This window comes from Vanacampus margaritifer, chromosome 16, assembly GCF_051991255.1.
Source record: "Vanacampus margaritifer isolate UIUO_Vmar chromosome 16, RoL_Vmar_1.0, whole genome shotgun sequence".
NCBI classification, from domain to species: domain Eukaryota; kingdom Metazoa; phylum Chordata; class Actinopteri; order Syngnathiformes; family Syngnathidae; genus Vanacampus; species Vanacampus margaritifer.
Window position 1 is genome coordinate 19352430 of NC_135447.1, and position 26486 is coordinate 19378915.

Consider the following 26486-nt stretch of genomic DNA (forward strand, 5'->3'; position numbering starts at 1 on the left):
TGAAATGGAAAATATTTACCTTATTTTCGCCATGAGTGTCGTCTTTGCCAAAACTTACTTTCCTCCATGGTCAAAGTCCGATCACCTCAATTCTCCTCCTGTGAATTCATTCATTCTCACATACTGTAGAATTATCACATTCAGACTAACGTATAGTTCTACATTTATTTAATTCAACATGAACTGTTTGTGAGCATACCTTCCTTCGTGACGATACACACAGACAGACCAGTAATACCCCCATCTGATAAAGATCAACTCAGATAATTTTCAGACCTGTATGTGAAAACTGTAGCAGCGAACAAATTGCTGCTTCAAAGAGGGGGAAAAACAGACACCTTGTGTCCTGTTGATAAGAAAAACCAAATTGGGGCAATTTGGCCAACACCAAAACTACAGGGGCAGATCCGGCTTAACTAGCAACAACAAGTCATAAAAACAAAAGCCTTTGAGGCAAGCGTTTGTGATGCAAATTTGAATCCTGTTCAGGCAACACAAAGTGAGGAAAAACAAACAAACTGTAAATTGAGATAAAAGATCAGAGGGAAAACAAGACAAAATTCCTACTTCAAACAAACCAAAAAGTAATCTTAAAATGCTAATTAACCTCACCTCTTCTACAGAGTAGTGGGGCTTGTTAAACACAGCAGGGAACTTTGCAGAGAGCATCCCCCATGGGATCCAAAGATCACAGTGCTGTGAGCTTAATAAAAAATTAAAAATTTAACCAGCAAATTCGCCGTAAGTATTCCACATCTATGAGTCCCAATTCAGAAGCTAAAATTATAAAAGAGAAATGGGCAAAAAATTAGAAGATCAAATTCAACAAGCATCAAATAACGGAAAATATAGTAATTAAGATTGAACTAAATTTTATCCTACCCTTATTCACATAAGCCGTTTTCAATTTCCGAAACTGCGTTGCTATAGATCACATCTCCCGTTCTGACATAGTACAGAGTGCAAATGTACACAAACAGACCAAAATACGACCCGGAGCTACTCTCAGATGATTCTATAGCTTTGAGTCAACAACTGGAGTCCATATCCATTCCTGTCCAGCAGATGGCAGCAGCTGCGCAGGGCAAAGTTCAAAGCGGGCCTTGGCTTTCACTGGAGACCCTCTGACAGTTTCATCAAGACGGCTGTGATGAGAGTTCGAGGTGTCTGCTCAAAAAGTTGATGGACATTATGCTCAAACAATGCATAAGAGTCATTGAACAGTCATAGGGCGAGCGGATATACAATGTACCATCCTTGTCGCAGTCTGTGTGGCCACTTTCCTCCCCGAAAGTGGCCTTCGTGCAGCTTGCCGTTCACTCATCACACCAAGCAGATGCAGGAGACAACTGTCCATATTCGTGGCCCAACAGCCAGGTTAATCCAGCATAGGAGAACACTGTCCATTGTAGCGTCACCCAAGAACAACACCTCTAGCCAAAGATTGAACCTGCTTGAAACATTTATACACTCGCAACAGAGAGAGGGAGATGAGATCGTAGCAAGAGAGTACTATCTGCTTGTTGTAATTCATTTTTTTAATTTTTTTTTATCTTTATTTATTTTGGAGTTTTATTTAAATTTGTTCACTACACTATAGCAAGTAGTATTACTATATTTATGCATATGTCTACCATAGACTTCTTCATTACATGTTACCTCAAATTATGCTTAAAATGTGACAACTCCCAGTCAGCGCCCTCATGGGAAGTTCTCTCAAGCTTCAGGACTGGCACGCAAAATGGCCGACTTCAAATTCTGAAATGGGACTCAGAGACAGAACAAAGGTTAAATCATTTTCACACCTACGAATGAGTCATCAGAGATGCAGGGGAAAAAATAAAAATTATTACTCCTCATTCAACTATAAAAAGCAGACCTGATTAAAAAAAATATATGGATAGTGGCCTGTAGTATCATCTAGACCTCTATATCCTTCCGCTTAACAGGAACAATTTGATCTAACAGATTAGCATCAGAAGACCCCTGCTATTCACACACACACACACAAAGGATTGCAACCAGACGTTGCTTGTCCCCCAAAAAATTACACCTCTACCTCCTAAAACAATAGCACACTCCCCCATCCCCCGCCTGTCTCTAAACAAGCATGGGGGAAGGGCTTTAAAAATTGTCACAGACAAAGGACGAGTTCTCCCCCACTTTTGAGGACAAAGAAATTGGAGAGAGAGGAAAAAAAATACTTTCCACCCTTTTTGCATTGAAACCTACTTTCACCACTTCCTGCAAAACGCCATTCATATACAACCTATCTTATCTCCCTTATTTTTGGAGACACAAAATACTTGTCTCCAACAAACACAGTCCTCCTTTCACTTAACTTCTGTTCTTCTCCATTTTCATAAAGGCATTGAGGAGAAAAAACACAAAAACTGCCCTTCTACTTTCACACTCCCCCAGGACATTATGCAATACACCTTTTCCATTGTCAGGGTCACACAAACAGTCACAACTCCCAGCACACAAACAAGAAAAAATCAAATCCCCCCTTTAAACACACAATTCACACATGCTCCACACATATCTCACACAGTCTCATCTCACCAAATGGGCCCAGCACTCACACGCAACACAAACTCCTCAAATTAATTCAGTGACGTCTCACTTGTTGAACCAATACAGAAGCCATAATTCTCACCGCAACGCTGCTCATTACACCTCCAAAAAATAAAATAACCATAGACTAACACAAATATCTCCGAAGTGCACGGACTCACAAAATAAAATACACCGTTACTTCGTCGAATAATAACTTACATCTAGATCTATCGATTTCTTGGCGAGCGGCTAAACCAACAAAAATAACAAAGCCGCTCGCGTCAACCTGTTCATGCTGTCTCAATCACAGCAGCGCTGAATCCAATGTGACGGTAAACAAGACCGTCACCACGTACGTATAGTTCAAATGTCGACTTATCCGTGCACAATCCATCGTAACGTTACGTTCTCAACTTCAACCTAGGTAGCCGCGACACAGACACGACGCGCACATTGTAGAAGATAAACAACGAAAAACCGCGTGGCCACCGCCACGGAGCTTAACAAACAAACGCGTACACTTAAACTAAGAGAATGCCTGTCCACTCAGATCCCACGTACAACGTAGCTAAATTTAGCCGACGAAACCCGTCGCAGAGTCCACGACAAACAGAATTCATCTAACAAGGATAAAAAGTCCTCTTACCACATTAACTCGGCGCCATGGAATTCTGTTCGTCCAGACCCCGCCACGAGACACATAGAACGGCAGAGCTCGAACGTCGGGCATCACCAATTGTTGGAATGGCGGATTCTTACCATTTGCGTGTTCATGCCGTTGATTAATAAACATACATGAGATCAGTGAATTCAGGCATTTTCTTAACATTTATTCACGACATCGCCGGACAGGAGAAAAATAGTCGCCACCGCGCCATCTTGTATCTCTAACTGTCCAGTTCCTCCCCCCCCGCTTGCTGGCAATATCCCTTGTCCTCCAAAATGTTAACTCCCAGAGAGAGTCACATTACTACGCCCCCATTGGTCACTCGGATGTCTCAATACATTTGCTTAGTAGGAATTTAAAGTGACAGAATTGAAAACTATACTGAGTAAATCAAAGCAATTTTGTCCAATTCTAAATAGTTATAACAAATCAAAACAGTTATAATTAAATTGAAATAAATAATTCAGTTTCACTACTCTTAAGAATAATGGAGCAAGCACTAACCAAAAGTGCTTAAAAAATATGGCCGGATAACCATCCGGGCCAGGTGCTCCTCCATTAGGCATACTATCCAGAACACTGTACAGCTCGTTTATAGTGAGTGGCGCATCTAACATATCTCTATAATCAGTAGATAACTGAGGTATATTTAAGCTACTGAGGAATGCATCAATATGCTCAGGGTTAGGCTTGTTAGTTTCTGAGTATAGGTTGCGATAATAGTTATAAAAAAAATGTGCTTAATTTCTTCTGGTGATTGTGTGCATTCACGAGTTGTCCCTTTAATAGCCCTAGAGATTTTTCACATTTGCGTTGAAGTTGATTTACAAGAAATTTACCTGATTTGTTATTGTATTCAAAGTTGTTGTATCTCAATTGTTGTATTATAAACTTATTGCATTTCATCTTGACGTAGGCACTGTTCTTCAACATCCCTTGCACAGTACTTGCGTCTGTGACAAGTCATTGCTCCTGAAGCCAAAGTAGTCCCATATTGCAAACATGCTATTCTTTTTAGACACAAATAGTTTCATCCTTGTTCATTTCTTCATCTCCCGCGTCTGCTATTTATTTTTCCTCCGTCCACGGCTGCGGAGTTGCTAACAGGACACCTGTGGTCCGCTCCAGCCAATAAGAGCGCAGTATCTAGGGAGGTGAGGGCCGATGCGTCGTATCTAATTGGTCGAACTTGGATAAACGGCAATACGCGCAACGAAGCATACAGTACCATAACAAAAGTTTGAATTTATTGCACGTCTTTGCGATGAGCATATTGCACATGCCATCATCGCGATGATGGTATTTTTTCGATATATCGTGCAGCCCTAGTATCAATTATTGGTAAATGTCATGGTTTGGGTTGGGTTTTGTTTTGATTTTGTTCTCAAGTTTCTTTAGTCAGTCATGATCTGTGTTTTGTTTTGTTATCCTAGGCTGCGTCAGAATGTCCACCCTTATCCCCTAACCCCTCATTCACTACATTGCCCCGCACTATATAGTGGCCTAATATGTAGTGCCCTCATTCTGTTTGGTTATTCGGACAGCCAGATTACATCGCTCGCGCCATGTTTTTTTCATACTCGCAATGCATTGTGTTCTATATCAACCCGGTTGAGTGAACATCGATGTTCACTACTTTTCAAAGTGCATCGCGCGTAATTTTGAGTGCCCTACATTTTCGTTCCCTGGACATTCGGACACCACTACAAAATGGCGTGACCCCTCAGTAGGGCACTATATAGGGAGTAGGGTGCACATTCGAACACAGCCCTTGTGTGTCTCGTCAAGCCTGATCAGGTCCACCTGTGTTTGCCTGCCATTCCTCATGTGTCAACCAATCCGTGCCCTCAGCCACGTGTGTGTTGCCCAGGTGTGTCTCGTCACGTCAATTAGTGTTGGTGTATTTAGGCCCTGTCCAGATGGAACCAAAGCCGGCTTCGTTCCTCACACAAATCTCGTACACACAGAAGCATTTCAAGACTTGCGTGTGTCCAAAAGAAGACGCTGAGGACGTTTAACGGCTGTAATGTATATGGCAAGTCTGGAGTGGCGCTGTAGTGCAGCCACAGGGAGTTAACGGAAAGCGTAGCAGAAGAATCAGCGAAGAAAACAGACACATTTAAAAACAAAACAAAAAAAACTTTGTTGTTATCTACAGAACAAACATGGCTTTGCATGTATCAAAACAACATGAAAAAGACGAACACAGAAGTGACAATGTGATTCAAGTACAACACCACGTGGTTAACTCTTTCACTGCCACTGACGTTAAAAGACATCAAGTAAAAACCTACGGAGGGCCGCCAATGACGTTAAAAGACATCATCCATTTTTTTTTTTTTTTTTAAACGGGTGGAGGAAAGCCTTCTTCCCCAGCTGTGTTGAAAGTTTCAAGCAGGTCTAGTGAGCCTAATGACTATTTTTGGCCCCTAGATGGCAGCAATGACTCTTTTGACAAGATTGGGTAGGCGTCAGCAGAAGACGTGAGGCGGGACTAGAGTGTTGAGGGGACAATGGCTGAAGAAGCCATAATGGCGACCGGTTGCAAGCAGCTCACGGTCGAGCCGTTTTTTTCAAAGACGAAAAGCATCGACCAACGCTATAAAGAGCACATTGATGACGACGATGATCATCATCGATGATGATGATGATGTTGACGGCGAAGTTGGAAGCGTTGATGCGGCGGCTATGACGACGTCATAAAAGGTTCACGGGCTAGCGATGCCAACACCGGAAAACGCAGAGCACAACCGAGCACGCTCAGGCAGACGTTCAATCGGACGACGAAGAGTGCCCCGAGTCCAATGCATATTCATCGGAGGAGTGTGTACAGTCTCCTACTTGCTATTCCCCGGAAAAAAAGGCCGTCTGCACGCAAAACGGACAATGGAAAGTGAAAGTAATCTGTTGTGCAAACCCTGCTCCCTCTCCTTGCACGCAGGAGAGCGTTACAAAAAGAAAAACTGTATTTGAAACATCCACATAATTGTAAATAGTACCACAGTTGCACACATTTGTAAATAGTTTGCGAAATTGTTTTGTCAAATTGTTACACTGTTGAATGGAAATAAACGTATTTTGCAAACCAAAAACACTTTTTCATTGTTGGTGGTGGTGTATTACAGAAGTAAAGCACTATTTAGGTGTTTGTGGCATCATTCATGGACAAAAAGAAGTGTACACTGGAGTGCATGAAATAACATCGTTTCACAAAAAGCTCTTTTTCTCCGCTTTTTGTTTCAAAACAGCATTTCGGTGAAAGTAACCATTTTCTATTGTTGATTACTGAAGAACGGAATAAGGTAGAAACAAACTTCATCAACATCATGGAGACAGGAATTGTGAACAAAAAGGAGACACTTTATTGGAACAAGTAAGGATGGGGCAGGCTGGTTGCCGTGACGGGACTGGGCGAGAGAAGGAGGCTGGTTGCCGTGACGGGACTTGGCGAGGGGAGGAGGCTGGTTGCCGTGACGGGACTGGCTTGACAGAACTTGGGAAGCTTGGCTGGACGTGGAGAACTTAGCAGGAATGTGGAGAACTTAGCAGGAACGTGGAGAACTTAACTGTGTTGAGGACAACTAGACAGAGACGTAGAAAACTAGACTGAAACAAAGACGACTTAACTGTGACGAGGCTTAGCTTTTTCTGATGAAAGATGAGAGTCCAATCTTTCATTTGGTAGTATGTGTGTTTCCATAGTCCAAACACAACATTTTCTGTGGACCTTGAAAGATCAGTCAAAATGCTTAAATCGGCTGGCACTGGCGGTATCCCTTTTCTGAAAACGTCTGGCAGTCAAAGAGTTAAAGATCAATTACTTCATTATTTTACATCGTCATGTCTCCAAACTCACATCACACATGGATGGCAACATCCTGCTTATATTACAACTCGTTTTTCATCAAAATAACACTTAATGTATTTTTCAGAATTTTATGGTTGTTATTACAAATCAATACCTTCCAGCACAGTGACAAAATGGCCACTGCAGAGATGGATAAAGATGGATGGATTTTACTGCTTAACTCATATTCCACAAATGCAAAATTAATCAGAATACCGCGTCTAGACTAGTGGGCACACATACAACATATTATTGTAAAGATTTTTGTGGGTTGACTTCCCCTTTCAATCAAATTCACTTGTTGAGCATTTGCAGTGCAAAATGTTCTTTGAGCAGTGGCCAGGTGGTTGAATACTGTAAACCTGGATAGGTAGGTCCTACGTAAAAAAAAAACAAGGTTGCATTAAATTTTGAAGTAATGAAGTGTTATGCAGACTGTTTATAATGGGACTGCTGCGTAGCAAAGCAGTACTGCTTGCAAAGCAAAGCAGGCACATATTACTATCCTAGAAAATCGGGGTTTATTATTTCTGATAAATTTTATTCTTTATTATTCCACGGATTTTTCCACAAAAATGCGGCCCGTGCCGTAGATTGCACCGGCACAAATGAGGTATCAAACGATGTGGCTCGATCGGACTCGCTGCGGCATTACTTTTCTTGGAATTCCGAGTTACCATGGCGACGCAATTCCTAAAAAAAAGTCCCATTGGAATGAATTGGAAAGGCGAACAAAAGTCCAAAAATCAAGCACCTTTTTCCAAGCCATGCTACATGCGCATACGTTAACCGGCCGACATGATTTTTAGCTAAGTGTTCTTTGAGCAGAGGTCAGGTGGTCAAACACTGTAAACAGACAGGGGAAACACTCTGAAACAGACAAAAAAGACAAACACCAATCACAGAAAAACACAACAAAACTAGAAAAATTCCCACGGAAATTTTGAATGGGACTGCTGACTCTTGCAAATGAGCTGAACAGTTTAAAATTTAAACCACTGGAATCGCTCAAGAAATGTGGAAGTTAACCATAATCAACATCAACTAAAAATATCTCACTGTCCCTTTAAGAAAAATACACTTTCACACACACACAATTGACTTTGTAAATGAGCTGAACAGTTTAAAATTTAAACGACTGGAATCGCTCAAGAAATGTGGAAGTTAACCATAATCAACATCAATTAAAAGTATCTCACTGTCCTATAAAATGTATTTAAAAAAATGTAAATGAGCTGAAGAGTTTAAAATTTAAACAAAAAAAAACCGGTCAAGAAATGTGGAAGTTAACCATAATCAACAGAAACGAAAAATATCTCACTGTCACTTTAAGAGCGCACACACATTTTTGACTTGGAGCCGTCACGCGCCCCACATTCCATTGAGATTGTATGAGAGACGCACCCCTTGAACAAAAGCCTCTTACGACTTAACGGTTCAAGATACAGATTCAAGAAATGGCTCGTTAGAACGGCAAGGGTTTGGGGAACACGAGCATGTTCTCATTTTCTTAATCGGATGAAAAATGACCAAATGAGAGCAGGTTGAAAACTTATGATTGATCAGAAATGAAGAGGAGAAAGGCGCCGAAATTAACATTGAAAAGATAGGCGAGAGAGTCCGCATTTTCCTCCCTTAAGGTGAAAATAAAGGTACTAAATGACACCTTAGCCAAATAAAAGTTAGTTTGTCTGAAAGAAGACACTCGTGACTACAAAATGTGAGAATTTGACGTCTAGTGAGAAAAGATTGTGGCCATGGTGACGAGTTGAAGTGTATTTTTTTCAATTTGACAACTAGAAGCAGTGGGCTCGCCGTGTCTTTGAACTCTCACAATCTTCAGTAGTGGTGTGTGATACTACTAATTTTGGTATCGATCTGATACCAGGTAAATATAGGGCCAATATCGTTACTTTTTTTTTCTTCCTCTGAGAGAGAGCTCAGTGTTGTTCATTCAGTAATCTTACCGATTCGTCTTCATCATTGTTCTCTTTTTTTTGTTCTTTTTTTTTGTATGTGTGTGTGTGCATGTGTGTGCTCATTAATTCACCTAAACCCTATTAAAAATCCCATGCCGTTCACCTATACCGAATACTTCAGAATTCAGCTAGAGTCATGAAATTGTCAGGAGACCCGAGGAAGGATCAAAGAAAAGAAAGAAAAGTGAAATCCAGCACCGACCAGAAATCACCTACTATCCACCGGGTTACCAACCAGAATCTTTCATCAACCCCAGAAACCTCTAAATTCCAACAAACTAGGGAGACCTCAAGAGACCAAAGGAAAGACTGAGAAAAGGAAGGAAGGATAGATGAAGCAGAGTGAGATGTCGTTACTTTAAAAAAATCTTGGCATTTACAGTGCTGCTCAAAAGTTTGTGAACCCTGCAGGCATGGTCAGATTTGTTTGTATAAAATATTGAAACTAGAAAAAATTCCTGCGGAAATTTTGAATGGGACTGCTGACTCTTTGGTAATGAGCTGAACAGTTTAAAATTTAAACCACTGGAATCGGTCAAGAAATGTGGAATTGCTGACTCTTGCAAGGTGGAAACACGCATGTATGTAGTACTTGTAGACATAGTAGTAGTAGTATCAGCACAGCTGCTGCTCCGCAAGCAGTCCCATAATAACAACAAAAATAAACCACTGTCCTAGGTAGAATACTAATATGTGCCTGCTTGCTTCGCAAGCAGTCCCATAATAATAACGACAAGAAAAAAAATAAACCACTGTCCTAGGTAGAATACTAATATGTGCCTGCTTGCAGTCCCATAATAAACCACTGTCCTAGGTAGAATAACCATATGTGCCTGCTTGCTTCGCAAGCAGTCCCATAATAACCTTTTTAAATGTTTAGTCATACCCCAATCTACAATGCTGACATTGAAAATAATGGACTTGAACAAAAATAATGATAATATTGTCATTCATTCTTGAACAAAAGTTGTTGATTTAAGAAAAACTCAGATTTCATGGGTGCAAAAATATGTGAACCTCTCACTTAATCAGACATTGTACCTCCTCTTACACTGAGAACTTTATAATACGTTCTTTAGTGATTTATCACTCTTTCACATCTACTTTGGGGGAATTTTTTGCCACTCTTCCTTGCAAAATGCAGCCAGTTGAGAGAGGTTGGATGGGCGTCTAGCATAAACTGCCCGCTTCAGGTCCCGCCTTAGTATTTTGAAAGAATTTAAGTCAGGATTTTGACTGGGCACATCTAGAACATGAATCTTCTTCAGTCATTCCTTGGTTGTATTGCTGTAATGCTTTGAATTATTGTCATGTTGCTTGACCCATCTTCTACCAGGCTGTAACTTCACAAAGGAAGGCTTCAGGTTATGTTCCAGGATTTCACAATATTCCTCTAAATTCCTGATTCCCTGCAATATGTGGATTTGTCCAGGTTCTGAGGATGAAAAGCCAACCCAGAATTTAATATTCTTACCCTCATGCTTTACTCTAGGGTGAAGTTTCTTTTGCTGGTATGCAGTGTTGACTTTTCACCAAACATGACTGTTTTAGTTGTGACCAAACAGTTCAATTTTAGACTTATCTGTCCACAGAAGGGACTTCCAAACAGCTTCAGTGTTGTCCAGGTACTCGCTGGCAAAGTTGAGATGGGCAGCTTTGATCTTTTTTGGCTTCTAACTAGCAAGCCTTCCATGAAAGCCTTGTCGATTGACTTTTCTTCTGATTGTTGAAGCATGCACATGTGTCCCAGATGCACCAAAAGAGATTTAAAAATCCCTTGGTGTGATGTTCGAGTTGGCTTTTTACCTGAATTATCATTTATCATATATATATATATATATATATATATTAAGGTAGCTGTATCATCGACTTGCTTAATCACAATCAATTTTCAACCTTCAAGTGTTTTTGTGTTGTTTCCTTTTTAAACAAAAGACAAAATTAGGACAAAGTTTGTTGATAAAGAGAACATACATTATTAATGTGTTTTCCCCCCAGAAACATTAAAACCAAAACAAAATATATATATTTTTAGTTTCTTAAAGAAAGTGCACAAAGTGATCATAGGAAAACTAATTTAAACAAATTATTTATCATATACTGTTCAGAAACTACAAATACTACAAATTTTCATTAATTTAGAAGAATTACGCTGACTGAGAACATACTTTATCAATGTGTTTTTCCCCCAGAAACATTACAACCATAACAAAATATATATATTTTTTAGTTTCTTAAAGAAAGTGCACAAAGTGATCATAGGAAAACAAATTTATACAAATAATTTATCATATACTGTTCAAAAACTACAAATACTACAAATTCGCAGTAATTTAGAAGAATCAATATGGACCTGTGTGTGTGTGTGCGTGCGTGGTCCGAAACAGAAACGATATACAGAAATTAGGATGCATAAAATCCAAAAGGAAACGAAAAAAGACGCATTACAAAATATAATGTATTATGCATAAAAGCTACAATTAGCGTCTGCGAGGGCTGTAATCGGTGCCGTTCTATTTTTAGCACCAAAGCTCAGCGACATTAACGAGGCAATTGAGCACCGCAGGAAACTTAAAGGAGCCAATTAAACACGGCGAAGTTACATGAGCTACAAACATTTATAACACACAGTGAACGACGAATATAGGTGATATTTCTCACCACTATAGTACTGACTCAGTAACGCACACTGAAATGGCACTGCCGGAAGTAATGCAATGAACAAGTGTTACTCGTAAACAAACAAAACTTTTGTTCCCCCCAGTCTTTCATGTACAATGTTGTATGTGTTCAGGAAATCTACTACAAAGATGAGATGCTAAGTCACGTGACGGTACACGATCGAAACACAGAAGGGGAGGAGGGAGAGCGGGAGCAAGTCTGCCATGGTGTGACATGCCTGTTATCTGTTTGACCAGACCACAGCAGTGCATAAAATAATCAAACTGAAACTAAACTACTAGACTGATATTATAGTGCCAGTATCGATCAGATATCGATACTCACTTGGTATCGACATTAGCGTTATTTGGATCGATCCACCCACAACTTATCTTCAGGCTGCACAAAAACAGAGGTACGGTGCTTGTCTCATTATGTATTTTTTGCTTGCTTGTACAGGGAACACTGTCAGCAACCTGATTATGATTCTTCCTCCTATTTGTGGGGCCATCCAGACGTTTCGTGACGGCCTTGAGTTCTGCTACATATTCTCTTTCCTAGGACTTGCAGGTCAGTCTTTCACAGGTCATATATTAATGGAATTGATTTCCTTTGCCCTGACTCACCAGTACTTTATTAGAACAGCCTTCAGTGTTGCAGTCAATCTCATAACAGTAAAAACTCGCTGAAGTCAGCCTAACATTTTATAAAGACTAGAGTAACATATTGTTTTGATTTATTTTCTGTCACCCAGCTGTTGGTGTTGGTTCCTGGTGCTTCCACATGACACTCCTTTATGAGATGCAGGTATGATGAATGACAGTGAAATCAAGTCAAACTGTTTACTGTAGTTATATAGAAGTAATGACTAGTAGGGTAATGATTCCCTCAAGCCCGATTCGATTCAATTCAATTTATTTAACAATCTTTTTCTTTCTTTTTTTACAATGACTCATTTGATAAAGAAAATATGTTTTTATTGTAACATCTGCATTTTGTCCTTGTTACAAACAATAACTTAAACTTAAAAATAAAAAATGAAAATAATAAAATAAAATAAAAACATTTTAAACGTTGAAAATTAACTAATACTTTGGACTGTTTAACTACATTTTTGTCTTATCAGTGTTTTGTGATGAAGGTTATTATGCCCTCACAACACATTCTCAGCTTTGTGCAGCGATTCATGTTGAGTCCTTTTTTTCTTCACAAAGACTTAACAGATGTCTGTTCAACAAATGTAACAATGAATCTCTCTACTGGACTAATAAGACACTACATAAGCGACATGTATTTTACCGTAAATGTAATTAATCTGATACGGCGGCCACAGGCGGTAAACACACAGACAATATATTGCCTCATAAATTAAACGAGGAGCCACTTACAAAACTTAAAACATTAAATTGACTACTTACAAAGATCTAACGGGCAGCACGGTGGCTGACTGGTTAGCACGTCCGCCTCCCAGTGCAGAGGACGTGAGATCGAGTCCGGGCTTCGGCCTTCCTGGGTGGAGTTTGCATGTTCTCCCCGTGCTTGCGTGGGTTTTCACCGGGTACTCCGGTTTCCTCCCACATTCCAAAAAAAAACATGCATGGCAGGTTAATTGAACTCTCCAAATTGTCCCTAGGTGTGAATGTGAGTGTGGTTGTTCGTCTCTGTGTGCCCTGCGATTGGCTGGCAACCAGTTCAGGGTGTACCCCGCCTACTGCCCGAAGCCAGCTGGGATAGGCTCCAGCACCCCCGCGACCCTAGTGAGGAAAAGCAGCCAAGAAAATGGATGGACAAAGATCTAACCAAGTGTTTACTGGTGTCTACAAAGATCTGCTGCTTCTAGGAATAATACCAGGGCTGTGATAGAGTGTGCACCCTGCTTCCTATATCTGTGTTTCTCAAACCTGGTCCTCAGGGTACACTATCCAGCCTGTTTTCCATGTCTCCAGATTCCAACGTAGGTAAGGATCGTTATCAGGCTTCTCCAGAGCTTGCTGATGAGCTGTCATTGGAATCACCTGCGTTAGGAATAGGGGGACATGAAAAACAGGTTGGATAGTGTGCCCCAAGGTCCAGGGTTGAGAAACACTGCCCTATATAGTGCCCTACTCAGGGCTCACGACATTTTGTAGGTGTGTCCAAATGCCCAGGGAGCAAAAATGTAGTGCACTCAAAATTACCCACAATGCATTTTGAAAAGTAGTGAATATTGATGAACTGGTTGATATCAGAGGTGGGAGTAAGTCATTGTTTTGCAAGTAAGCCTGAAGTCTTTGCCATCAAGTCGCGAATCAAGTCCTGAGTCAAGACTGACAAGTCTCAAGTCGATTCACAAGTCCTAAACTTTGAGTTTCAAGTCTTTTCAAGTCATTTTAAGAACATCGTAGATTATATTATTTCAGATGCCCATCAAAGTAGGAGTCACGGAGTGAACCCGAAGTGGTCCAACAGATTACCGTGTTTGCAATGTGTTACCAGTGAGTTTACAGTCTCATTAACGACACAGCTAGCAAGGGTAATTAGCTGATAAACTGACATTATCTTACTTACCGATCTTTGTGCAACTTCAGATCTTGAACGAAGTTTGAAATTGTTGCCTCTCCCTCAGTGATTTAATCTTGGACACACTGCAATTCATTTGTTGTTGACCACTTCATAGTTTTTGTACCCAAACAATTAGTGGTGCAACGGATCACAAAAGTCACGGATTGGATTGTTTTTCCGATCAGCAAAAAAATTGGACGCAAAGTTCTATTTTTTTTTTTTAAATAATGAAAAATATATCTAAGTGCAATTTTAAAGCACATTCCCTTGTTTAAACATGGAGAGTGGATTACAAAGTAACATAGGTCCACAATATTGAATATTGAAAACAAAATAAAGAAAAGCAACCAAGCCAAGCAACAGCTGTCAAACTGTTGCCAGCCAGGCACCCAATGCTAATGCTAACCGCTAGCTGCTTGCCACAAACGCCGGAGATTTGTACCGTATCATACAATTAAATCCCAAATTAAAATCCCACCAAGGGTGGGTTGCATTGGTGTCAATGTATTATACGCACGCGCACACACCGAGACGGAACGTAATCGTTAACATACATTTTAATCTTTTTGTTTTGGTGGAAGAAGCAAGTCTTTTTAAGTCAAAGGGCTCAAGTCCAAGTGAAGTCACAAGTCATTGTTGTTAAAGTCCAAGTCGAGTTGCAAGTCTTTTAACATTTTGTCAAGTCGAGTCTAAAGTCGTCAAATTCATGACTCGAGTCTGATTCGTGTCCAAGTCACATTACTCGAGTCCACACCCCTGGTTGATATAGACCAAAATTATTGCGCAAGCAACAGCGCAAGAATAAAAGTGATACCTTAAACAATATACTAAAAAAATATTAAATTAATTTTAGTTGATAATATGTACGACAATGTAAATAAAACACAGTTTTAAAACAACAATAAATAGTCGCTGATTTATTTATATAGATTTGTTTGATGGTGCATCATGCCACGGTGGTCACGTGATATGTGATGAGGAGAAAGAAGTGAGCCGGCTGTCCAAATCAACAAACAGAATGAGGGCATTACATATTAGGCAACTATATATGCGGGACTATTGTGAATAAGGGGTTGCAGGCTAAGGGTGGAAATTCGGACACAGCCAGGGTTTTTCCTGTGCTTGTGTGTTGAAAATTCCGAGGTGGCCACCTCCAGCCTGAGTGACTGATAGCGCTAAACACAGCTGCAGCGCAGTCGCTCAACACAAGTCATTGGCAGCAACATATTTTAACTGCAGTTGCAGCGTTGCACCACTATAGAGGCGATACATCAACAGTAGTGCGTTGGAAACACCTGAAGCAACTACCGAAGAAGAAACATCACTGAGCAGCTTCGATGCACACGCCCATTTCCTGGTTGCAAGCAAGGCACAGTGACCAAAATAATAAAAATACAGTATGCACAATAGATATAATAGTTTTACCCCTTTTTCCCTATCCAGTCTGTTTTCCATTTCTCCAACTGCCAACACAGGTGTTTCAAACAATAAAGCTAATCAGCAAGCTCTGCATAAAGCCTGATAACGATCGTCAGCTGTGTTGGCTGAAGGAGACATGGAAAACAGGCTGGATAGGGGTACTCGATTGCCGGAGTTGAGAACCACAGCACTAGACCACCAAAGAATAAATAAGCTTGGTTACTGAGGGTCATTATTTTTTTACTTGAAATGTAACTACCTAAAACTGCTGGGTCAAAAATAACCCAATTTTGGTCAAAAATTGCACCGACCCACTACTTGGGTCAATTCCAAGTCACCTTTTGACCCAGCAGTTATAAGGGTGTATGATTTCCAAGAGTGGTCCGAACTGGGCCAACTGTGACCACAAAACCAAGATATGAACCAAACTGTGTATTTTGTGAACCGTTTCACAGGGCCATAATTACCGCAGATAATTCAATGAAAATCAATTCTAGGCCAACAAAAAAAAAGTCAAATAAGAAGCAAGTACTGCAAGCTCGTTTGTTGTGCGCTATTCATTATCTTGAAATGTGTTACAAACCGAGGACCACATGTACAGTGTTTGTCGGTGTTCATTAAATTCATTCCCAGCCATTTTCACTGAAACAATCCCCTTCATTCCCTGCTGTATTAGTGGATTTTGACAGATTTTGCAAGGCCACAGAATATTTTGTTCTTTTTGCTATAAAAACATGGAACCTACCAAAAGAAAGATTAGAGTCTCTTCTGTCATCAGGAAGAAAAAGTATATTCATATGTTTTTGTTTTGCAGCAATTAGCATTAGAATATAAGTTTCATCATTATTTACAAATCTGTTGAAAACACTGGGGAAAAGAGCTTTTTTGCAACATGGCCCTGGTTGATTTGCTGGCCGTTTTCCGTAAACTACTATTGCTTTAACCGTCCTTTTCAGGTCACAGGCTGCATCAAAGCCTTCTGTATGCTCTAGCATAAAAAAACATTTAAAAAATGTATGAATAAGTTTTGGGGACCATGGCAATATTTAAAATAGAAAGGTTTTAAACGTTTTAGGGAGCAAATTAGTTAATAGAAGCACTTGTGTAGGATTTAAAAACTGTCCGTGAATGAAGATGCATTGTTGTCTAATGCATTCATATTGATGACACAATATTTTGTATGCTTTGTTGTCATTTGCAGCTGCTGGATGAGTTGCCAATGATTTACAGCACGTGTGTCTTTGTCTACTGTCTGTAAGTGACTACGACGTTTGGATTCCAAGCTTTGAAAGATGCTGAATACAGTAGACACTAAACACTAAGTCAAAGGCCCTCAATATCGGTATATTAAACCAAACAAAAGCATGCATGTCAGGCGTTGTGGATATTAGAAATGGTCTGTAGGTGTGAATGGTTGTTTGTCAATGTGGGGTCCATTTGGGTCCAACTGAGTCAGGGGTCTGCCAGTCCACTTCTGGAGTTGGTGTGGCTCATACAAGAGGCACTTCGAAATAAGCATTCATCCATGCATTTTCTATACCGCTTGTCCTCATTAAAATTGTGAACAACCAGCTGACTTTTGGGCGAGAGGTGGAGTACACTCTGTACTGGCCGCCATTCAATCAGAGGGCTACTACAAATAACTATTCAACCTTCCATTCGCACCGACGTAAAATTTAAAGTTAACTAACATGCATGATTTTAGTATCTGGGAGGAAGCTGGTGTACCATAGTACACAGCAATGAGAACACAAAAATAACCCAAAACCTCAGAAATGTGAAGCAGATGTGCCAACCAATCAACAGCCATGCTGCCCAAACTGTGTTCAACATCAAGTACATACTGGGGCAGATGGACAAGAAGTAACTTTGGCTGTGTCCGAATGTGCACACCACACCCTATATAGGGGGCACTACTCAGGGCTCACGGCAGATTTTGTAGTGGTGTCCGAATGTCCAGGGAGCAAAAATGTAGTGCACTAAAAATTATCCACAATGCAGAGAAGTAGTGAACATCGAAGCTCACTCAACCAGTTGATATAGACCACAATTGCATTGTGGGGAAAAAAATGGCACGAGCGACAGCGTATGCGAAAGAACGATACTTTAACTATATACTTCTTCTTTTCCTTTCGACTTTTCCCTTCAGGGGTCGCCACAGCAAATCAGTTGCCTCCATCTAACCCTGTCCTCTGCATCCTCTGCTCTCACACCACTACCTTCATGTCCTCTACATCCATAAACCTCCTCTTTGGTCTTCCTCTAGTCCTCCTGCCTGGCATTTGGTAACTCAGCATCCTTCTGCCAATTTACTGAGTATCTTTCCTCTGGACATGTCCAAACCATCTCAGTTTGGCCTCTCTGACTTTATCTCCAAAGCCTCTAACATTTGCTGTCCCTCTGATGTACTCATTCCTGATTCTATCCATCTTGATTACTCCCAAAGAGAACCTCAGCATCTTCATCTCTGCCACCTCCAGCTCTGCCTCCTGTGTTTTCCTCAATGGCACTGTCTCCAGAACAAACAACATCGCTGGTTTCACCACAGTTTTATTAACCTTTCCTTTCATTTTAGCTGAAACTCTTCTATCACACATCAAACCTGACACTTTACTCAACCTGTTCCAGCCTGCCTGCACACGCTTCTGCACTTCTTTTCCACACTCTCTATTGCTCTGGACTGTTGACTCTAACTCCTCCACCTTCTTGGTCTCTTCTCCCTGTAACCCAGAGGTGGGCAATCTCGGTCCTCGAGGGCCGGAGTCCTGCAGGTTTTGTAGGTTTCTCACTTCCAACACAAGCTGATTCCAATCAACAAGATCGTTATCAGGCTTATGCAGAGCTTGCTGATGAGCTGATCATATATCAGCTGTGTTGGAGAAGGGCAACACGCAAAACCTGCAGGACTGCGGCCCTCGATGCCCACCTCTGCTGTAACCTCACTCTTCCACTTGGGTCCCTCCCATTCACACACAGATACTCCGTCTTGCTACGGCTAACCTTCATTCCACTCGTCGCCAGGGCAAACCTCCACGCCTCTAGCTTCTCCTCCACCTATTCCCTGCTCTCACTACAGATCACAATGTCATCTGTAAACATCATAGTCCATGGACATTCCTGTCTAACCTCGTCTGTCATCCTGTCCATTACCAATGTGAACAAGAAGCGGCTCAGAGCCGATCCCTGATGTAGTCCCACCTCCACTTTGAACTCCTCCGTCACATCTATAGCTAGTGCTGGGCGATATGAGGATATTATATGAAGACGATAACAATTTTTTTATCGTGTAATTTTTTTCCGATCGTGTCTATCGGCATTTGTCACTTACAGCAAACAAAATTAGTGACAGAACGCTTGTTCGACGGACAAAAGCATTCATTTGTGTGCTTAATTCACATAGCTGTCCCGAGGTGGCAGCCTGAACAACACATAACAGTGAATCATAATACGTAGTCGTCATACAATACAAGCTTACGATGCCAACTATCATCAATCCATCCTTCCATTTTTGAAACACTTAAAGTCAATGAATATTAATAGAAAACAAGGTGGTTAAATGCAAATAACGAATCCTATTACTTTGAAAAACGTAACTAAAACAACAAACTTGTAATTACTAAATTAAAAAAATAAATAAATAAATAAAAAAAGCCACCTCAAAGAATGCTGTGTACTCCGCTCCTTTCGGCTATATACATATACTGAAATAATCAGTTTCGCATAGCAGTTTGCGTGTCTACATGGCATGTGCCTTTTTAGTCTCATTAAAACAAGGATTTTTAAGTTTTTCCAAAAATTGAATGGCGGAGGCAGCCCTAAAAGCTTCGCTGGGATGCTTACCTACAAGCGGGTATTCAAGTCGAGACGAGATCGGTTCTACTAGCATAGCAACGAGCTCCGGCTGCCTAATATTGCACATAAACACGTTGCGCTTTCGCTCCTACAGTGAGTGATGGTAGCCTCCATGACGGCGTATAAAAGTTGCAAGTACCGACATTCTCACGAAGCGATTACGAGGAGTGATTAACAAGCGCTAGACAAAGAAGCTGTCTTTGCTAATGTTATCATGGACGTGGCATTAATGTGCTTGGATCATCGATTACACTTTTCAGAAAAGTCTCATTGGGACTGCGTTGAAGTGGAGCATATCCAACTTTGAACAGTAAAATAGCAGGCATTTAATGAGTATCTGGAGAGAGAAACTAATGCTACACACTTAGCAAATTCATGCTACATACACACTTCGGTAAACAGGAAGTGATGGGATTGCTTTGGCGTTATGTACGTCATCCGGAGGAGGACTAAACTTTTATTAATGTTGATAAGCGAGTGTGAATACATTTAACATCACTAAATGTTACTTGTTTTCACAATGCAGTATTGAGTTTTGATTTTGACTTTTGAAATCTACACAATAAATGTTTTAAAAAATACATTGCACATTAGAGCTCATCATTTTTTCTTTATTTTTAATTAATTTCTGTCCCCAAATTTTTTTGTATCCCTCTTATTTAGATGAATACAATTTGTGAAAAACATGTCACTGTGCCTTTTCTGTTTGCATTTCATAATTTTATATAGCAGCACTACTACTGGATGCATTGCTCATTTGATATAAATCTGTTTAATGTCACTTAAACATAAAATGAGAAAACGTAACAGTCATAGTGTGTTGTAGAATTTTTTTTTTTAAATAACTGAAAATATATCGTGGCATATCGTTGTCATGATATAAAATGGCCTATATCGTGATAGAATAATTTTTCCATATTGCCCAGCACTACCTTACAGCACACCTCACCACTGTCTTACAGTCCTCATACAACCCAGCCAGAAATTCTACTGCTACCTCTTCTAGAGACTTCCATACCTCCACAGGTATATATCATCAGGACCAAGTGCCTTTCCACTCTTCATCCTCTTCAATGCCCTTCTCACTTCATCCTTACTAATCTTTGCTACTTCCTGGTCCACAACAATCACCTCTTCTATTCTTCGTTCTCTCATTTTCTTCAACTCTTCAAAGTACTCTTTCCATCTTCCTTTCACACTACTGGCATCTGTCAACACACTTCCATCCCTATGCTTTATTACCCTAACCTGCTGCACGTCCTTCCCATCTCTGTCTCTTTGTCTTGCCAACCTGTATAGATCAGTCTCTCTCTCCGTACTGTCTAACTAGCATACAAGTCATTAGGCCTTTGTTTGGCCTTTGCCATTTCTACTTTCACCTTACGCCGCATTTCCCTGGACTCTTGTCTACTTTCTTCAGTCCTCTCTCAGTGTCCCACTTCTTCTTAGCTAATCTCTTTCTCTGGATCCACTCATGCACCTCCTCATTCCATCACCAACCTCCTTATCTCATTTCCTTCCAGATGACACACTGAGGACTGTCCTACCTGTGTCCCTAATCACATTTGCTGTAGTTGACCAGTCATCTGGAAGCACCTCCTGACCATCCAGAATCCTTCCTGAAAATTTATACAACACTCTTCCTTTTTTTTTTGTCTTCCTCACTGCCAGAGTCATCCTACACACTACCATCTATGCTGTCTGACTACACTCTCACCTACCACTACTTTGCCGTCGCTGATCTCCTTCAGTACACCGTCTACACAAGATGTAGTCTACCTGTGTACTCCTACCTCCACTCTTGTAGGTCACACTATATTCCTGCCTCTTCTAGAAGAAAGTATTCACGACAGCTATTTCCATTTTATTTTGCAAAGTCAACCACCATCTGTCTTTCTGCGTTCCTCTCCTGCATACCAAACTTGCCCATCACCTCTGTTTCCTGCACCAACATGTCCATTGAAGCCTTCACCAATGACTACTCTCTCACTTCTAGGGATGCTCTGCATCATTTCATCAAGGTCCAACCAAAAGTTCTCCTTCTCCTCCAGCTCACATCCTACCTGTGGCGCATACCCGCTAAGAACATTGATAATCACACCTTTGATTCCTAGCTTCAGGCTCATCACTCTATCTGACACTCTTTTTACCTCCAGGACGTTCCTAACAAACTCCTCCTACTCCATTTCTTTTTCTATCTACACCATGATAGAATAACTTGAACCCTGCTCCTAAACCTCTAGCTTTGCTCCCTTTCCACCTGGTCTCCCGAACACACAGTATGTCCACCTTCCTCCTCTGCATCATGTCAACCAGTTTTCGACCTTTTCCTGTCATAGTTCCATCATTCAAAGTCCCTATTCTCCCTTGCGGCTACATTAATACTTTAGCTATATACTACGGAAATAATTAATTCGTTTTAGTAGAAAATATGTATGACGAGGACAACAAAATAGTTTTAAAACATTATTAGCAATAAATAGTCAGAGATTTATTCGCCGGTGCAGACTCATGACATGTACAGTGGTCATGTGATATGTGACGAGGAAAAAAAAGAGTTCACACAAGAGTTCGATTCGATTTAGATTTTTCCCGATTTGATTTGATTTCACTTCAGTTCAATCCAATATTGATTAATTTTGTAACATCAATTATTTTTAAATAACGAGGACATGGGGGAAAAAAAACTCCGCATACATTAAATTCCCAATAAAATTTTGTGGCGGCAGTAACTGGTTAAAAGATTTGTTTATTAATGAAAATAATGTGTTATCATCACTTAAGTGTTACACAAACATTGACATCAGCATGGATGAAATGAAAATGTTTTCACAATTCTATTTCAATAACTCTAAATATAAATTAAAAAAATTCTGAATTGTCTTAAACTGCAATAAGTCAGGTCTTTCATAAATGTAAGAAAATAATTTTAAATCCACGTAAACAGTAAATTTCAAGAAAATAGTAAGATACAACCAAATTTGGCTTTTAAATTTTTATCTGTTATGTCTGATATTATAATAATCGATTCATGGTTTTATGAATCAATATCACCCTTAAAAAGGAAAATCGATTTGATATTGATTATTTATTTATTTTAAACCCAGCTCTAGTAAGGGGTTAGGGGTAGGGCTGAACGATTATGGAAAATAATCAAATTGCGATTTTTTTTTTTGATTGCGACATATGCGATTTTTTTTTTTTCAAGGTCCTTTTCAATGAATTTTTTACCCAACAAAAAGTTAATTATAATAAACAATATCAGATCTACTATAGATTACAGGATTTTAAGATAAAGGCAAATGAAGCCATTATATCACAGTTTTTTCGACTACAATTACAGTAATAGTTACAATTTACCACTTCAACATATCCAACTTTTCATGTTGCATGAAACATTTAAACACTGCACTTTATAAACACTGTATTTATCAATGAAAATGTTTTATATACATTTTAAAAAAATAACTTTGCGATCTCCAGTCAGTAAACTCACACATACTTAAGTGTAGGCAAAGTAAAATTATACCTGCTTATATAACGTAACATTTTCCGATTTGATTTAAAAAACCACTAGCATTCTGTAGCAATGGTTGTGGGTGGGTCGCGATTTGCGTAGTTTCCCATGGTCTGGATGGTCCGTGAACGCAACACAGACTTTTGTTTTGGTAAGCTTAGCGCATTTGGAGCTGTTGTGTTCTGGCATGGTTGTCATTAAAGAGTTGTTGTTAGTTCGTCGCTTGGCCTGATTAGTTCACCAACGCTACAACACATGCACATTAAAAGAGGCTGGTGGCGGCGGTTCCTAAATGACGGTGAGTAATGATGAGCAATAATCATTTCGTCCGTCCTAATTTTCATTCATGAAATCGGACGACACAACAAATGGCCACATACAGACTTATTTACCCTCAAAATATAGGACAACTCAAATTTATCAGCCGCTGCCGCACACTTGTATCTACACTCAGTTAACAAAACACGCGACACTACGGCAGCCGAAAAGTCATAACTCACAACGGTGAAGAGTTGTTTTAAAACCAATATCAAACAGATTAATCATGTTAGACACGTCTCAGACAAAAAAAACCTCACCAAATTTACGTGCACTTATGACGCCAGGCTTTAGTTACAGCGTTGCAGTGTTTCCCACACCATGTTAATACTTGGGCGGGCCACCCCAGTTAATGGCCACCACCCAAGCAGGACTGAGAACGCACCACCCTCCCCCCATTGGAGTCCACCTACCCGAGTCCACCCACCCAAGTAGATTTAAAATCTGTGAGAAACACTGCGTTGACGTTCCTGCTCCCCCTCCCTGTTTCTCTCCTTCCGCTACGTTTCAATGGGAATTTAAATCGGAGCCTTTCACGATTACGTAATCCCATTTTCTCAAACCGTGATTCAATCGCAAATGCAATTAATCATTCAGCACAAGTTATGTGTTAAGCGTTTACATTCAGACACGGCCTTAGACTTAAGCCACAATTCCACCAATCTAATCATTCTATGTTGAATTGTTGAATAGATTGCAATTGCATGCATTTTATTAACCCTTTCGAAGAATGCACGTTTATCTTATTGTGGACTGCATCTAACGATTATGAATGGATGTGTTATGTCAGCATGCGTCGAGGTGAACATGACTTTATTTTTATGTTTTTTCCAGATATGAGTGCTTCAAACACGGAAACAGCATAAGTTGGTTTCCTGTAGCATTATTATTAATCTTCAGCATCACAGTAACTGCGGTGAGTATTCATTACTTGATGTACATTCCCCATAACATTTTTCGTACTCTGATAAGATATTGTGTTACAGGTCTACTTACAGTGGAAAGAACCAGTGTTTCACCAGGTAAGTTTGTGTTTCTGCTCTGTGATCTTGCTTGCTGTTTGCTTTTAGGGCTCATTGTGCCTTCGGCTTTATGTAGCTTAAGTAAATATTGGGTTTGCTACATAAGACTTGGTCCAATGTCCTGCTTGCTAACGAGAGCTTTCAAAAACAGATTTTTGTTTAGTTTTCTGACTGTCTTCTTTCTTAATAAAAAAAAAAGCAAAAAGCCCTCTTAAATATACTGTATTAAATATTTACAATATCAGCTATGTACTGTATTTGCATTTCCTTCCTTTATTTTAACCCTAGAGTGCTGAGTTTTGAGATCTACACAATAAGTCTCAAAAAAACATTTAATTTTTTTTAAATCAATTTAGCTGTGCTAAGGGACAATATTTATGTTATTTGTTAAATTTATTTCATTAAAAAGAAAAAAAGTGGACATATGTTTACATGAAAATGCAATATTTTAATGGAAATAAATCTGATCTTTCGGCCTCTCAACAGGAAATATTTACTTTCACATTTAAATAACTTGATACTGTAATTCCATTATCATTTTTTACACTTAAGTTTGTATCACGATAGGTACCATTACTGTGTACTTTATTCTCACCCACTTCATCTATCTGGCAATTTGCTTCTTCCTTGACAATCACACCATGCTTTTGTGGTTCGTTAGCAATCAATCAAATTTTTCACAATGGTCCATTCCAGTTGGGTTCGTTCATGTGTTGCACACTGTAGAGTGTGCCTAAAGTACTACTCATCATCAGTAAAAAGCATTTTGAAAAATACTAACTTTGCTGTCGTTAATATTTTGATTTTAAATGGTTCAGTCATTAGTTTGAGGCGTGGTGTAATACGGACTGCCAAGTAATTAAAAATGAATACACATTACAAATACAGTACATTTAACCACCACAAGCTTTTCAAAATCTCTTTTTCAGGTCATGTATGGTGCTTTAGTTGCTTGTCTCGTTATACGATCTGTCTTCATTGTTACATGGTAAGTTTCCCAAGCTTGCCGATCACATTAATATTCATCAAAAAGTAACAACTTTACTTCCTTTGTTACTTTTGTCTAATGTTTAGGGTTTATCCATGGTTACGACCTTTGTGTTACACCTCCTTAGGTGTATTCTTGTTAGGCTTTCTTCTGTGGAACATTGACAATATCTTCTGTGACTCATTAAGGTAAGTAAATGGAGGAGCAATGCATTGTCACTCACTCAATTACAGTGGTACCTCAACTTACGAACTTATTTGCTTCCGTGACCTCGTTTGTAAGTTGAAACGTTCTTAAATTGAGGTAACGTTTCCGATTGAAATAAAGGGAAATTCAATGCAAAAGGGTCCTTGCGTCAAAGAGTGAGTTATTCATATATATGAATTCTGCCCTTAATTCCTTTTAAAATTATAATATATATATATATATATAAAATATATAATTAAAATTACACATGTACGTACCTCAAAAAGTTACAGCAATTTTAATGTTGGCAGGTTGAAATCCCGAGATTTGAGAAAAACGGGTTTAAAGTGTTGGTACTTGCATCTTTGAAATGTCTATAGCAACCAGTACCTTAGGAAACAGATATGAACCTGAATTTTTCAGGAATTGTTAAAATATCAGTGGAAAGTCAATTTCAATCACATCATCCGAGATTTGAACCCTTTAAAGTTTAGAAAGTTTGACCTCTAAACAGATTAATTTAGCCTCAACTTTGAAGATCACATTAATCTTACAGTACAATTCATCTTCTAAGGCATCAGCCAAAGTTTATTTGTGGTATGTGATATATGTGATATTCTCTTGCTTAACTCATTAAGTCCGGGAACGCATTACCTAGTTTCTACCACTAGAGCCAGGAGTGCTCTTGCGCTCTTCTACCTTTAAAGCCGGGAGAGCGGATACGATCTTTTGTTTTGACCAATTATTGGTTTCTTAGCCAATGAAATGCATCAGAATATACACGAGAGGGTGACTTGAGCCTCGTAGCATGTCTTAGAATTTTATTTGAGCATGATGATATATAATACATGGACGCACCTCAAATGTTAAAAAATTACAGCAATTTTAATGTTGGAAGGTAGAAACCCCTAGTTTTAAGAAAATCTGGTT

The 26486-nt window shown here is 39.6% G+C and overlaps 1 protein-coding gene and 1 long non-coding RNA gene across 4 annotated transcripts in view; one reads left to right on the forward strand and one right to left on the reverse strand.

Annotated features, from left to right (window-relative positions):
* Nucleotides 1-26486, forward strand: part of acer3 (alkaline ceramidase 3) — a 63102-nt gene that overhangs the window by 27101 nt on the left and 9515 nt on the right. For 2 of the 3 annotated variants that reach the window (XM_077547504.1, XM_077547503.1), the window contains exons 2-8: nucleotides 12173-12283; nucleotides 12468-12520; nucleotides 16875-16927; nucleotides 24195-24276; nucleotides 24347-24382; nucleotides 25312-25370; nucleotides 25457-25558. In XM_077547504.1, the coding sequence (XP_077403630.1) occupies nucleotides 12173-12283; nucleotides 12468-12520; nucleotides 16875-16927; nucleotides 24195-24276; nucleotides 24347-24382; nucleotides 25312-25370; nucleotides 25457-25558 (496 nt within the window). Of the gene's footprint in view, nucleotides 1-12172; nucleotides 12284-12467; nucleotides 12521-16874; nucleotides 16928-20487; nucleotides 21329-24194; nucleotides 24277-24346; nucleotides 24383-25311; nucleotides 25371-25456; nucleotides 25559-26486 lie in introns of those variants that run through there. The other variant, XR_013288690.1, reaches the window with a different exon arrangement.
* On the reverse strand, nucleotides 13145-24392 carry LOC144036682 (uncharacterized). The gene is made up of 3 exons (XR_013288701.1): nucleotides 24357-24392; nucleotides 13615-13728; nucleotides 13145-13467 (listed from the first exon to the last, which is right to left on the reverse strand). It is a non-coding gene; the product is annotated as an uncharacterized LOC144036682 (long non-coding RNA).